At 36.8% G+C, this 16,196-nt stretch overlaps 1 protein-coding gene across 1 annotated transcript; it reads left to right on the top strand.

Annotated features, from left to right (window-relative positions):
* The first annotated feature begins 5,611 nt into the window (after window positions 1–5,611).
* LOC108346494 (uncharacterized) lies at window positions 5,612–7,513 on the top strand. Its single transcript, XM_017585574.2, has 3 exons — window positions 5,612–6,151; window positions 6,212–6,820; window positions 6,893–7,513. The coding sequence occupies exons 1-3, from the start codon at window positions 5,612–5,614 to the stop codon at window positions 7,511–7,513; spliced, it is 1,770 nt and encodes a 589-aa protein (XP_017441063.1).
* The last annotated feature ends 8,683 nt before the right edge of the window (window positions 7,514–16,196 follow it).

Below are 16,196 nucleotides of genomic sequence, written 5' to 3'. Positions count from 1 at the left end.
TATGAAATGAACAAAAGTAATTTGAAGATCTGAAAATAAATGAAGCATAAGAAACCAAATCTTATGAGAGTGAACATGTACAGATACCCATTTATCGAAATTGCAAGATCTCACCCATTAACTTTCTCTCACTCTCTTACTTTTCTCTACAACTTTCTCAGCACTCTACACTCCCATTTCAGCTTCGATGACCGAACCACACAAACATTGCAATCTAAAGCTTCTACCTTTTTCAGTATAAAGTTTGTGTTGCATATAAACTTTTTGTGATTTCTTACAAAACTCAGAATTCGTGTATGGAGAGACATGAATGTGTTGAAAAGGTGAAAGAAGTAGTTAACCACTGAGGGAAAGTAAAAAACTTGAGCTTTATGATTCAAGACATCAACAATGGCCTCTCGGATTCCAAGTAAGCATTTGATGGTTTTCTCAACCGATCTGGCGCACATAGCACACGTCATTCCCATATCGCCGAACAAAACCACTTTGCTCTCTGATCCTTTTAATTCTGCAACTGTCTTTCCCGCTTCCACCGTCGTCATCGAAGGATAGCGTGCCTTAGGCCACAAATTTCCACAGCACTACAAACTGCTCATGCACCCCCAACATTCTAAGTCGGTGAAGTCATTGAAGAAATTGACGGCGGAGACAAAGAAGAAGCCGGTGGTGCTTTCAAACACACCACCGCAATGCATCTTCTTCGGATCCGTTTATTATAATAGAATCTGAAAACACTATTGTGCAGAAAAAATAGAAAAATATATATTATTTATGATTAATTAATATATTTATTTTAACGTTTACGTGGAATGAAAATTAAACTGAAAAAACTGTTATATATGCGAAAGAGAAGGACATGGAAATAGATTGATTAGTACACATGAACAGTGTCTGATTGAATCTTTTGACGAAAGACGCAATTTCTGGATTTCAAGTTTCACATTTTTTTCCTCTATTTTTCGTGTAAGTAAAAGCTTGGTCTCACTGCAAAAGGGAAAAAAAGAGAGATACAGACACAATATAAAATCTGAAAAACCTGTCTTGGATGAACGCTTTGTACTCCTTCGACAGGTCAGATTTTCAGATTCCTCCACTCACAGTAGCGGCGCGTTGTCAAGTGGGAAGGTGGCTCGTCGGGTTAGTGTGTAGTTGAGGAAGAAGCAGTGTAGTCTGAATTTACTTTTCCACGTGGAATAACACATGACCCATTCAATTTAAATTACAATACCATGTCATTTAAAAAACATACAACCAAGCATCTCTTAACGCCGTCTATCAAAACTTAACGGAGAGAGCAAAATTGTCTCAATTTTACAGGTATATGGACTCAATTTTGACAATTTAAAAAACGATGACCCACTTGAGATTCACCAACAAATATGAGGACTAACCGAGGGTTTAAACCTTAAATATTTTATAGGGACAAAAGAGGAATGGGGAGGTGTAGAGAGCAATGTGTGGTGGTGGAGGGAGTAACTTCCTTTAAGCCAAGTATAATAGGATTTTAACCAAACAAGTCAACAAAGGGCGAAGGCCCAAAGTTAACTATGCTTGGACATCCAAAATGGGCGTGTTGACCAAGGGGTCAACATTTTGGTTAAGCTTGGAGAACAAGGGAGAAGAATTTTTTCCTAGACATGTGGAAGCTTCCCATTAGAGAGTTTTCCTCCTAGTTAGCGATCATGTGTCACTCTAGGAATGAGGAATTTTTCCATAGGTAGTGGCCACTTGTCACTCTCTCATTTGAGAGGATTTTTGCCACTTGTCTCCCTCCTATCGGAGAGGATTTCTCCTTGTTCTCCAAGCCAACCAAGGTGTCTCTTTTAGGTTAAAGTTTCAGCCCATTTTGAGACACCTTAGCCTATAAATAGAGGTGCTCTCCATCATGTAATTACCTTTGATTTAGAGTAAAGTTATGTTATCACTTTTGTGTCATACTACTCTTTTAAGGTTACCCTAGACTAGAGCAACTCAAGTGGCCTCCTCTAGCCACCTTCCTCCAAGAGTTGACCCAACCTCTCTTAGAGAACCACCAAACACACCTTCCATCACCATTCAAACACCCAAACCGTGACAACCTCCACCTTATACAACCATCATTCTGTATTCCATCTAAAACCTTGAACATCTTGTTCTTGTTGGCTTAGTTGCTTCGAGATTTGGCTTGTCCTACCTAGAGCATTGCCATCAAATATTCAATGCCAACTTGCAATTTCACATTATATTATTTGTTTCTCTCCTATTTTCTTCATTTAAATCACGTAATTACTACTATTAGTGCTACATCCTAACCTTTTGGAATAATTAAGAAATAATAAAAGAGTTTATGGCTATATTAAAAACAAAATCAGACATTGAAGTAGTAAAAACATAAGGATTAATGGTTGAGCTGTGATTCAAGCAGAGTCAAACAGTATTGAAAAAAAACTATTACAATAATTAAATAATAAATAAAATAAAATTAAAAATGGAATATCATAATTCTAAGAGTCATACCACTAAGTGAAACTCAATTTTTTTTATAAGCAAGTTTTCACATAATTTTATTAAAAACTAAAATAAACCATAAATTTACAAGTTTGTAACATATAAACATGAAATAAAATAAGTTATTATACGTAAATTAAATATCAATATTTATTTATTGTAGTAAATTGTAAGAGCCTGAAAATAATAAGGCTATTGGGTCTTATGTTGAGGTAGTCAGCCCATAAGCTAAGGACCCATGACCTTAGGAAGGGGTTTTCTAAAAATCAAAATTCCTTCATTTTGCCAGCTTTCTTTCTCTCTCTAAAACCCTTGCCCTAAAATTCTCTTTGCCTTCTATCTAGATTTTCTCTTCACTGAACCGATCAAATTTTGATTTGAAGGTGTTTCCGTGCTCCTGCACCAAGAGCCTCGGTTTGAACCGAACATTTTTCCATTCCGACCGGTAAGTGTTTTTCCCTTTTCTTCAACCGTTCTTGAACCTAAGCCATGCAACTTGCCGGTGGCCTGTTACTGGTAGCTTTTCCTTTAGTTTCTTTGTCCCTTCCACCTCTAAGAAATGTGCTCTGCACCAATTTTTAGTGGCTTATAGGTGCTGTCAAACTCGCCTCTGTGAGGAAGTACTACTAGAGCGTTCCTAGGAGTGGTACTGTTAAGCTTTCCAAGTAAGGGGAGCTAATTATTTTTGTATGAATTTATTTTATAAAAATATATGCATATGAATGTTGGACTGGTGTGCTCTTGTGAAACTATTTTATGACTTTTATTATATTAGGTGATATAACTGAAACTGTGAAATTGTGCATGTTGTGATGTGATGAATTTAATCTGTTTTAAATGAGTTTGTTGGCTGAAATTGATCTTGTTGGAAGGTCTGGAGTAAGGGTTCTGTAATAGCATGTATATGGGTATTAAATAGATGTACAGGTACTGTTTGAGGTTGTTGTGAGAGGAAGTGAAAATATTAAAATTAGGCATTTCAGATTTAGAGCATAAGAGAACAGGGTAGATAATTTAAATAAATTAATTGTTAATTGTTGAGAGCCTTTCTTTGTTGGTAGGATAGAGGAACCTTAAAAACCTGAGTTGGCAAATCCCTGATCATAGAGCAGCCCTGGCGTGGTCCAGTCAGTTGTGACTAGTCATATGTGCTGGCGTCAAAGGTGAGTTTGCTGCGTTCAGACATCTGGGTCCTCTCCGGTGACCAATTGGGATAAAGAAAGATCTCTACTAGGATGAAAATAAAATAAAACAAGTTGATTGTAGATGCATAAAGTTATCATGTGTTAATATCTAGTCAATTATAATTTTAGAAAATCAGTCACTGTGTGTTTGGAATTTAAAGTAAGAATCCATATATAAATAATATATATATCTATATATATTTAATATAATATATATTAGTTTAATATAATATAAAAATATATATTTATAACGTTACGTATCATATATATATATATATATATATATATATATATATATATATATAATAGTTTATTGGTGCGTTGGTATTTCCAAAAAATAACTCCAATATCCATTTTGCACTTTATGATTTATAGGATGGGCAGTTAGTTATGATTAATTTAGAATCCAGAGTAGCCTTGATTGCAGCAAAACAGGTGCCTGAAAAGAGAGTTTGATATGCTTCTAATATAATATAAATATGTATATTTACAAGATACTGTACGTATCATATATATATATATATATATAGATATATATATAGATATATATATATATAGATATATATAATCAAGTAAGGATAGTTGTTTCTTATATTGAAACGTGAGTGTCAATCAATAATTATATTACTTGTAGGTATGTATAAATTGATGCATTTTATGAGCTGTTATGGGTTAGTTGGAGCTGTTTGGTTCTTGGTATTGATTAACTTAGATTCAATTGTGGAGATGTTATTTTTATAATTTGTGAGTGTTGAGTAATGTATATTGTTGAGATTGTGTATATGTTGATTGTGGCAGAAAGTACATGATTACAAAGTGATGAAAGTATGATCCAAGTTATAAATCAAGTTCCATCTGTGTAGGATCTCTTGGTGAGATCCTTAGTGTTTTGGAATGAAAGTAGGAGCTCAGTCTTGGGGGTCATTCTGAAACTCCAATGGCTAATCATACTCAAGTAGAGGGATTAATCCATGTGGTGAGAAGTAGCAGGAGGTCTTAGTCTTGGGGGCTTCCAGTATGCCTCAAGGTCCGGAACAGGCTAACCTCGTGAGTGTGGCAGGTTGGGGAACCCAAGTTTCATAAGTCACCACGAGTGCAGGACCCGCCATAGCTCGACTATCATTCTAAAGTCCGGACGAGTCAAGTCTAGAAGATAACATGCTAGGATGTATGCCTTAAACTACTTTGATTTAAGTTAACTCTTGTATGTTATGTGCTTGATATGATGCATGCTTTTATATAATTAGCTCACCCTTGCTTGTTTGTGTGCTTGTTGTATGTGTTTTCTTTTGCAATGATCATCCACTTGGATGTGAGCAGAGGAAAATGAGGTTTCTTTGGAGGCAACATTGGAGAGAAATAAAGATGATGCTGCAGCTTAGACTCACTAGGAATTCTTAGTTCTCTTATGTCATTTTGAAGAACCTTGTTATGTTTTAAGTTTCAAATTCTAGACATATTTTGGAATACTCTAGTGCTTGAAGTTTTAATTTCTTAGTAAATTCTGGAAGACTGTAATCCTATAATACTTTAAGTACATCTCTTAACTGCTTTCTAATATTATAAATTGGTGATGTCTTTGAATATATATCTGCTATATATTTGGGATGTCACATTTATGGTATCAGAGCAGTTTCTTTCCTAGGAACATCTCGTAGGTTGTGTGTATGCATGGCTTGTACTTGTGTACTCTTAATCATGTTAAGTTAATCATCCTTATTTCTTTGAATGAACTAATGGTCTATTCTCGCTATGTGAGCAGAAAAGATGGTACCTAGGCTTCCTCCTCCTCCACCTCCTTAGTCGGAGCCCTCTGAGTCCAATGCTCGACTAGAGGCCATACTTGAGGCACTGCAGCAGCAGAATGCTGCCTTAGTGCAAAAAAAAACATTGCTCTACAAAGTTTAGAAGCTGTAAGGGTGTCAGCTAACAATGCAAGGATGGAGACTGATAACACGCAAAGACAACTCATGGAGATGCTGGCTAGAGGTGTACCCACTCCCGGTGCTACCTCATCTGCTGCTCCAACTCAAGAGTGGACCTTGGAGAGTTTTCTTCAACACCATCCAGCCAGGTTTAATGGAAAGTTCAGTCCTGATGAAGTTGATCACTGGTTCCAAGACATGGAACGTATCTTTGAGGCAAAAGGGTATCCTGATGAGAGAAAACTGGCCTACACCCAGTATTTGCTAACAGGAGAAGCTGGCCATTGGTGGAACAGCATGAAGATGATCTTGACTAGAAGAGAGACTCCTATTACTTGGGAGTTATTCAAGACCAAATTTTACACTGAATACTTTCTAGACAGTGTGAGATTTGCAAAAGAAGTGGAGTTTCTAGAGCTAGCACAAGGCAACAGATCAGTTTTTGAGTATGCGGATCGATTCAAACACCTTCTCTGCTTCAACACCATGACGGTAGATGAAGATTGGCAGTGCAGGAAATTTGAAAATGGGCTGAGGAAGGATATAAAGTTGCTGGTGAAGGGGTTGCGCATCAGAGAGTTCTCCGCTTTAGTGGAGATGGCCCGTGATATGTAGAAGTCCAAGGGAGAACCAGAAGGGCCACAGAATCAGCGGATCCAACCACTGAGGGTTGGAGGACCTGCAGTATCGAGGGGTGGATCCAGCTCTAGGACGACCCCTTTCTCTAGACCTACCTCTTCTGGGTCTAGGGGTTCATCATCTCAGCCTTCAGTACAGCAAGGGCAATCCAGTTTTGCCAGCCCAGTCCGATGCTTCATGTGTGGGGGACCACACCTCCAATCTGTGTGCCCTCAGCTGATAGGGTACAAGAGGTGTAACATCTGCAGACGGAACGACCATTATGCTAGAGACTGTTCTACAGTCAGGAGGACAGGACCATCGCCACGCCCATTGGGGAGAGCAGTACAGAGAGGTGGCAATGTCAGGCCGCAAGCAACAAGAAGAGTTTACGCCTTGACTGGAGCTGAGGCAGTCAATGCAGGTAACCTGATAGTTAGCAGCTGCTTGTTATTTGGAGCTTCATGTGTGACTTTGTTTGATTTGGGGGCGACACATTCTTTTGTGTCCGAGGCTTGTGTGGAGAGGTTGAGTTTGGTTGTCAAAGAGCTTCAGTGCGACCTGTTGGTATCTACACCAGCAACGGGGTTAGTGAGGACGTCTAAGGTGTGTTCTAGATGTCCTATTGAGGTGGAAGGGCGCAGGTTCAGAGTGAACCTTATCTGATTACCCCTGTAGGGGCTAGATGTAATCTTGGGAATCGATTGGTTAACTGCCAATCATGTTCTCCTGGACTACGATGGAAAGAAGCTAATCTTTCCTAATGAAGAGGAAAACTTACCCTTGTCACTTGGGGTGTTAAGGCAAGACCTTATAGAGGGTGCTTGCATTTTCTTGATCATGTCACACATGGACGTACTTCCAAACGTGAACCTTTCAGCTAATGGAGACCTTTTGGTGGTAAATGACTTTCCAGATGTGTTCCCCGAAGAAGTTCCTGGTCTACCTCCTCCGAGAGAGGTAGAGTTCTCTATAGACTTGGTCTCAGGAGCAGGACCAATTTCTATAGCCCCTTACCGAATGACTCCAGCGGAGTTAGCAGAGCTGAAGAAGCAAATTGAAGAGCTACTAGAGAAGCAGTTTATCAGACGCAGTGTCTCACCATGGGGTGCGCCTGTTTTGTTGGTGAAGAAGAAGGATGGAACTTCTAGGCTATGTGTTGACTACAGGCATCTAAACAAGCTCACTATTAAGAACAAGTACCCCTTGCCAAGGATAGATGACCTGATGGATCAATTGTATGGAGCTACAGTGTTCTCCAAGATAGACTTGCGGTCAGGATACTATCAATTTTGGTGAAGGTTGACGATGTACAGAAGACAGCTTTTAGATCCAGATATGGCCACTATAAGTATGTGGTTATGCCTTTTGGTGTGACTAATGCTCCAGCCATCTTCATGGACTACATGAACTGGATATTTAGACCATTCTTGGATAAGTGTATCGTAGTCTTTATAGACGACATTCTCGTCTATTCCAAGACTCGAGAAGAACACGAAGATCACTTGAGGACAGTGCTTGGGGTATTGAGGGAGAGAAAGTTGTATGCCAAGCTATCTAAGTGCAAGTTCTGGATGGAAGAGGTCCATTTCTTGGAACATGTCATCTCAACTGGTGGAATTGCGGTTGATCCAACCAAGGTACAAGCTGTGATGGAGTGGGAAAGACCAAAGACAGTCATTGAGGTCAGGAGTTTTGTAGGCTTGGCGGGCTATTATCGCCGCTTTATTGAGAACTTTTCCAGGATAGTAGCCCCATTGACTCAGCTGACCAGGAAAGATCAGCCTTTTGTTTGGACTGAAAAGTGTGAAACTAGCTTCCAAGAGCTTAAGCAAAGGTTGGCAAGCGCCCCAGTACTAGTTATTCCAGACACGGGTAGACCTTTTGAGGTTTACTGTGACGCCTCTCATCAAGGGTTGGGATGCGTTCTAATGCAAGAGAAGCGAGTGGTTGCTTATGCCTCAAGACAACTCAAAGTACATGAGAAGAATTACCCCACTCATGACTTGGAGTTAGCTGCAGTTGTCTTTGCCTTGAAGATTTGGAGGCATTATCTATACGGTGCCCAATTCCGAGTGTTTAGTGACCACAAAATTCTGAAGTACCTCTTTGACCAGAAATAGTTGAACATGAGGCAAAGGAGATGGATGCAATTTCTCAAAGACTACGATTTTGAGCTTTTATACCATCCTGGGAAGGCGAATGTAGTAGCAGATGCCCTGAGCAGGAAGATAGTGCACATGTCCACTTTAATGGTCAGAGAGCTCAAATTGGTAGAGAGTTTCAGAGATTTGGAACTCCAGGTTGAAGTTGAGCCAGACAGTATTATATGTAGTAAATTTGTGATATCTTGTAGCTTAATAGAGCATATTAAAGAAGGGCAGTTGTTAGACCCCAAGCTTCGGACATCAGCCGCTCTTATTGGTACAGAAAAGGGAAAGGACTTCAACACAGGGATGGATGGTCTCTTGAGGTTTAAGGGAAGGACGTGTGTTCCCAATGATGGAGAATTAAATAGGCTATTACTTGAGGAGAGTCACCGAAGCTGTTTTAGCATACATCCAGGTATGACAAAAATGTACCAAGATCTTAAGAAGTCATTCTGGTGGTCTGGTATGAAGAAAGACGTAGCCTAGTTTGTTGCTTCCTGCCTAACTTGTCAGAAGGCCAAAGTGGAACATCAGAGACCTGGGGGTCTATGGCAGCCATTGGAAATTCCGGAGTGGAAATGGGATAGCATAGCCATGGACTTTGTTACCCATTTACCACGCACTTTCAGGAAGCATGATGATATATTGGTTACAGTGGACGGATTGACCAAGAGCGCCCACTTCTTGGCAATCGACTTGAGAATGTCTATGACAAAACTGGCATAGTTATATGTTAAGGAGATTGTGAGGCTTCATGAAGTACCTTCCAATATTGTGTCAGATAGAGACCCAAGATTCACCTCCCGTTTTTTGTAAACACTACAGAGTGAGATGGGTAGCAGGCTACAGATGAGTTCAGCTTACCATCCTCAGACAGATGGCCAGTCTGAGAGAACGATACAGTCCTTAGAAGATTTGTTGAGAACATGTATACTGGATCATCTGGGAGCCTGGGATGAGGTGTTACCATTGGTAGAATTCACTTATAACAACAACTACCAGGCTAGTATTGGTATGGCGCCATTTGAGGCCTTGTATGGGAGGCGCTGCAGAACCCCTCTGTGTTGGTTTCAGGAGGGTGAATCGTTATTGACTAGGCCAGAGTTAGTGAAGCAGACCATAGAGAAGGTGAAGTTGATACAGGAAAGGATGAGAGCAACTCAGAGCAGGCAGAAATCATATGCTGATCGGAGGCGGAAACCCTTGGAGTTTGTAGTTGGGGATCACGTGTTCCTCCGAGTGACTCCTACCACTGGTGTGGGAAGAGCTATTCGAGCTAGGAAGTTGTCCCCCAGATACCTTGGTCCCTATTAGGTCTCGAGGCGCATAGGGCCAGTTGCGTATGAGATAGCCATGCCACCTCAGGTGGCTAATCTTCACCTGGTGTTTCACGTCTCACAGCTTAGGAGATATGTACCTGATCTGTCTCATGTCCTAGAAGCCGAAGATGTCCAAGTTAGAGAAGACTTGTCCATGGAGGTACAACCAATTAGAGTGGAAGAAAGACAAACCAAACGGCCTCAAGGTAAGAGTACCAGACTCGTCAAGGTCATCTGGGATGATAGAACGGGTGACTCAACCTGGGAATTGGAGGAAGAGATGCGAGAGTCTTACCCTCATCTATTTCTTGGTAAGTTTTATTTTCGAGGACGAAAATTTTATTTGTTAGGGAGAATGTAAGAGCCTAAAAATAATAAGGCTATTGCGCCTTATGTTGAGGCAGTCAGCCCATAAGCTAAGGACACATGACCTCAGGAAGGGGTTTTCTAAAAATCAGAATTCCTTCATTTTGCCAGCTTTCTTTCTGTCTCTAAACCCCTTGCCCTAAAATTCTCTCTGTCTTCTCTCTAGATTTTCTCTTCACTGAACCGATCAAATTTTGATTTGAAGGTGTTTCCGCGCTCGCTACACCAAGGGCTTCAGTTTGAATCGAACGTTTTTCCATTCCGACCGGTAAGTGTTTTTCCCTTTTCTTCAACCGTTCTTGAACCTAAGACATGCAACTTGCTGGTTGCCTGTTACTGGTAGCTTTTCCTTTAGTTTCTCTGTCCCTTCCAACTCTAACAAATGTGCTCTGCATCAATTTTTGGTGGCTTATAGGTGCTGTCAAACTCGCCTCTATGAGGAGGTACTGCTAGAGTGTTCCTAGGAGTGGTACTGTTAAGCTTTCTAGGTAAGGGGAGCTAATTATTTTTCTATGAATTTATTTTATAAAAATATATGCATATGAATGTTGAATTGGTGTGCTCTTGTGAAACTATTTTATGACTTTTATTGTATTGGGTGTTATAACTGAAACTGTGAAATTGTGCATGTTGTGATGTGATGAATTTAATCTGTTTTAAATGAGTTTGTTAGCTGAAATTGATCTTGTTGGAAGGTCTGGAGTAAGGGTTCTGTAATAGCATGTATATGGGTATTAAATAGATGTACAGGTATTGTTTGAGGTTGCTGTGAGAGGAAGTGAAAATATTAAAATTAGGCATTTCAGATTTAGAGTATAAGAGAACAGGGTAGATAATTTAAATAAATTAATTGTTAATTGTTGAGAGCCTTTCTTTGTTGGTAGGATAGAGGAACCTTAAAAACCTGAGTTGGCACATCCCTGATCATAGAGCATCCCTGGCCTGGTCCAATCAGTTGTGACTAGTCATATGTGCTGGCATCGAAGGTGAGTTTGATGCGTTTAGACATCTGGGTCCTCTCCGGTGACCAATTGGGGTAAAGAAAGATCTCTACTAGGATGAAAATAAAATAAAACAAGTTGATTGTAGATGCATAAAGTTATCATGTGTTAATTTCTAGTCAATTGTAATTTTAGGAAATCAGTCACTGTGTGTTTGGAATTTAAAGTAAGGATCCATATATAAATATATATATATATATATATATATATATATATATATATATATATATATATTAGTTTAATGGTGCTTTGGTATTTCCAAAAAATAACTCCAATATCCATTTTACACTTTATGATTTACAGGGTGGGTAGTTAGTTATGATTAATTTAGAATCCAGAGTAGCCTTGATTGGAGCAAAACAGGTGCCTGAAAAGAGAGTTTGATATGCTTCTAATATAATATAAATATGTATATTTACAAGATACTCTACATATCATATATATATATATATATATATATATATATATATATATAATCAAGTAAGGATAGTTGTTTCTTATATTGAAACGTGAGTGTTAATCAATAATTATATTACTTGTAGGTATGTATAAATTGATGCATTTTATGAGCTGTTATGGGTTAGTTTTTAGCTGTTTGGTTCTTAGTATTGATTAACTTAGATTCAATTGTGGAGATGTTATTTTTGTAATTTGTGAGTGGTGAGTAATGTATATTGTTGAGATTGTGTATATGTTGATTGTGGCAGAAAGTATATGATTACAAAGTGATGAAAGTATGATCCAAGTTGTAAATCAAGTTCCATCTGTGTAGGATCTATAGGGGAGATCCTTAGTGTTTTAGAATGAAAGTAGGAGCTTAGTCTTGGGGGTCATTCTGAAACTCCAATGGTAATATACTCAAGTAGAGGGATTAATCCATGTGGTGAGGAGTAGCATGAGGTCTTAGTCTTGGGGGCTTCCAGTATGCCTCAAGGCTCGGAATAGGCTAACCTCGTGAGTGTGGCAGGGTGGGGAACCCAAGTTTCATAAGTCACCACGAGTGCAGGACCCGCCATAGCTCGACTATCATTCTAAAGTCCGGATGAGTCAAGTCTAGAAGATAACATGCTAAGATGTATGCCTTAAACTGCTTTGATTTAAGTTAACTCTTGTATGTTATGTGCTTGATATGATGCATGCTTTTATATAATTAGCTCACCCTTGCTTGTTTGTGTGCTTGTTGTATGTGTTTTCTTTTGCAATGATCATCCACTTGGATGTGAGCAGAGGAAGATGAGGTTTCTTTGGAGGCAACATTAGAGAGAAATAAAGATGATGTTGCAGCTTAGACTCACTAGGAATTCGTAGTTCTCTTATGTCATTTTGAAGAACCTTGTTATGTTTTAAGTTTCAAATTCTAGACATATATTGGAATACTCTAATGCTTGAAGTTTTAATTTCTTAGTAAATTCTAGAAGACTGTAATCCTATAATACTTTAAGTACATCTCTTAACTGCTTTCTAATATTATAAATTGGTGATGGCTTTGCATATATATCTGCTATATATTTGAGATGTCACATAAATTACATGAAGATTAAAAGGAAAATGAAAAATGTTTAAGATTTAATTTTATTTCTTTAATGAAAAAACTTAAAATAATTAAACAGAGGCCCATGGTGGACAATATTATTAACTATTCCCAAACCCTCGAAGGCCTTTTCTTCCTACAACGCCTTCTTCTCTTCCTGCAGCTCAATATATCTTATAAACCCCAGATTATCTCCATTAAAATTAGGTTTAATCCTTTTCGACATCCCTATTTATGTACGAATGTCTCAATTGGGTCCTTATTTTTTAAAGTGTATCAAAATGGTCCCTAATTTTGAAAATTGATATCAATTGAGTCCTTTCCGTTAAGTTGGCTGGACGGCGTTAAAAAAATTGATGAGTGGATGCTGAGATGGCGAACGAACGCTCGTCCACCAGCGAACGAACGCTCGTCCATCAGCGAACGAACGCTCGTCAACCACCGAACGATCGGTCGTCCAGTGTGGAACGAACGGTCGTCCAGCAATAAGAGGTCGACGAGCGTTCGTTCTCTGGTGGACGAGCGTTCGTTCGCTGGTGGACGAGCGTTTGTTCGCTGGTGGACGAGCGTTCGTTCTTCATCTCAGCATCCACTCATGAATTTTTTTAACGCCGTCCAGCCAACTTAACGGAAAGGACTCAATTGATATCAATTTTCAAAATTAGGGACCATTTTGATACACTTTAAAAAACGAGGACCCAATTAAAACATTCGTACATAAATAGGGATGTTGAAAAGGATTAAACCTTAAAATTATAAAAAAAGCATAAAAGATATTTAAAATTAATCTTTTATTTAATTTTATATTTTAAATATATTTTTTAGATAATTTTATTTAAAATTTTAAAAATAAAATATTAAAATATTTGATGGTATCTTTTTGGATATTCACAAATATAGAAAACACTTGGAAATATATTGTTATTGCAAGTGGTTCGTGAACATACAAGGGACACAAGGAGAAGGTGACTTAGGCCTACCATCTCAAGTGGGTCATCCCCATCGAATTCATGATTTGTAAGAAGGTTAATGGTTGTACCGCTACCATTGAAATACTAAAATACCTATCATCGTCAATGCACTCTTGAGAGGAGAAAGAACAAAAACTGTTCTAAAAAGTTTTCTCCAGAACTTATCATATTTGAAAAGTTCGTTGTGACATTTTCTGTGCTTCAAAAACTCATGTTTTACAATTTCCGGAAAGCTTCTTCTGAAAAATTTCTGAAAAAATAATTCAGAAGTCTCATTTATAAAGAATAAAGCGGTCATTTAAAATTATGATAGTAGACTTAGAATTCATGTGGGTGCAGGAAACAAAACGCTTTTGTTGTGGCCACTGGACCAGTCCTTATCTTACAATATTGGTACCCTTTAAATATTAAAATAAGTTCAACGTTATATTAACTATATTTTTATTTTTATTTCATTTTTAGTTAATTTATATAATATATATATATATATAGTAATTTATATTTATCGAAAAAATTGTTAATTTCATTAATAGCATTAACTTTTCCTTTTTTAATTGTAATCTTTTTCAAAATCATCCTTAAAATAAAACTGTATGCCATAAAATAATAATAGGAGGAAGAAAAATACATCAAATTTTTGGAACAAATTATAATAGAGTGATAAAATAAACAATTTGTATTAATAATATATTATAGGTTTAATTGCTTCCTTAGTCCTCAGTTTGGTTGAATTGTGTCAAATTCATCCTCATTTTTAAAAAAGTTTTATTTTCGTCCTCACGTGGTGTAAAAGTGTCAATTGAATCTAAACATAGGAAAAATTTGTGTCAATGTAGTCATCTCCGTTAAATACAGACTAAAAAAACCTTCAATTTTTAAAAACCTCACGAGGCAGAATTTGGGCTTATCATTTTTAAAAACCTTCAATTTCCTCGTGAGATTTTTAAAAATTGAAGGTTTTTAGTCTGTATTTAACGTAGATGACTACATTGACAAAAATTTTTCCTATGTTTGGATTCAATTGACACTTTTACACCACGTGAGGACGAAAATGAAACTTTTATAAAAATGAGGATGAATTTGACACAATTCAACCAAACTGAGGATTAAGGAAGCAATTAAACCTATATTATATAATGAATATTTTGGAAAGCCTTTAACTATATGACAATATCGGAGAGTCATAAGGTTGGTCCATCAAGTTGTCAGAATAAAAATGATGCATTGTTGAATACAGGAAGCATCTTCCGAAAAGTGGCAACGAGATGGTAAATTTGAAAGAGGAAACTAAAAGACAAAGTTGCTTGAGTCAATACATAGAACGGTAGGTGGACAACAGAGAGAATGAAATAAAAGTAAAATAAAGGTTTAAATATTCATTTGTGTAAAAATATTTTAAATTATTTTTCTAATTCTTTTTAGTATTAATTAGGTTTTAATTTTTAAAAATTTAATGCAATTAGAACAAAACTGCGTCAAACTTTTAAAAATTAAAATTTAATTAAGATTAAAAAAATGGAGAGACTAATTTAAAATATTTTGACGAAAACTTGGATTGAAGAAGTATTTAAATAAAAACAATTAATCAAATGTAGAGAATAAAAAAATATTGAATGTTATTTTTTCTTTTAATTATTTTTAAAACTTATTCACTAACTAAAAAATTAAATAAAAAATTGAATATATTTTTAATTCCTAACGTAAAATTGAAATTATTTCAAATTTTAATATAATTTAGTCATCAAATTTTAAAAATAGATATAGTATTTCTAATTTAATTACGTTAAAATTTTTAATGTGTTAGATAATATCTTAGGATTCGACATTTTAACTTAAATGTCAGTCCGTTTAAGATGATTATATCTATTTATTTTTAAATTTTGAGACCAAAATGTAAGCCTGTGACACGAAAAAAAATTAATTTCACATTTAAGTTTAAAAACTATAAACATATATAACCCAATATATTTCATATTGAACTTTCATGATTCAATTCCCTAGTTGTCAAATTTCATGTTGGGGTTAAGGTCATGAATTGACAGAAGCACCACACCATATTATCTTGAACTATGGGAATGCAAGTGCAAATTCTCTCTGCTTTTATGCACGGAAGTCATGTTGGAAAATCATATGTTTTTTTTTGTTTATTTTAATCAGGTTGACTTTAGATTCTTCTTCAAACTTACTTTTCATGAGAACATGAAAAAGTACAAGTTTAGGAGAGTTTATAAGTGTAATAACTACTTATTTTTCATGTTTGTTTGAACTATTTATTTGTCTCTGTATCATGCATTTTGTGTTAATTTCACGAAAAGATTTGTTATTTAAGCATTTCTTTTTAAGATAGATGTAATTATCCTTTTTATTGAATTATTTTGCAAAAAAGTGGAAGATTAACTAGGATATCTCTTGTCCAATGAGAATTATCTCATATTGTCCAACAAGTCTCATTTTCGCCTAACAAACAACAACTTACTCGCCCAACAAGAAGACTATGACACAAAAGCAACCTCTAATCTCGCGGGAGGTTATGCTTGTCCAATAAAAAATTGTTTTAAAGGAGTTGTTTAAAAGTTCGAGTCTTGACAATATAGAGGAGTTTATGGGAGAAGGAACTCATCTAGTGACCAGAGAAGGGCATAAG

This window comes from Vigna angularis, chromosome 9, assembly GCF_016808095.1.
Source record: "Vigna angularis cultivar LongXiaoDou No.4 chromosome 9, ASM1680809v1, whole genome shotgun sequence".
Lineage (NCBI taxonomy): Eukaryota > Viridiplantae > Streptophyta > Magnoliopsida > Fabales > Fabaceae > Vigna > Vigna angularis.
Note: the sequence above shows the minus strand (reverse complement) of the source record. Positions and strands in the feature narration are given on the sequence as shown.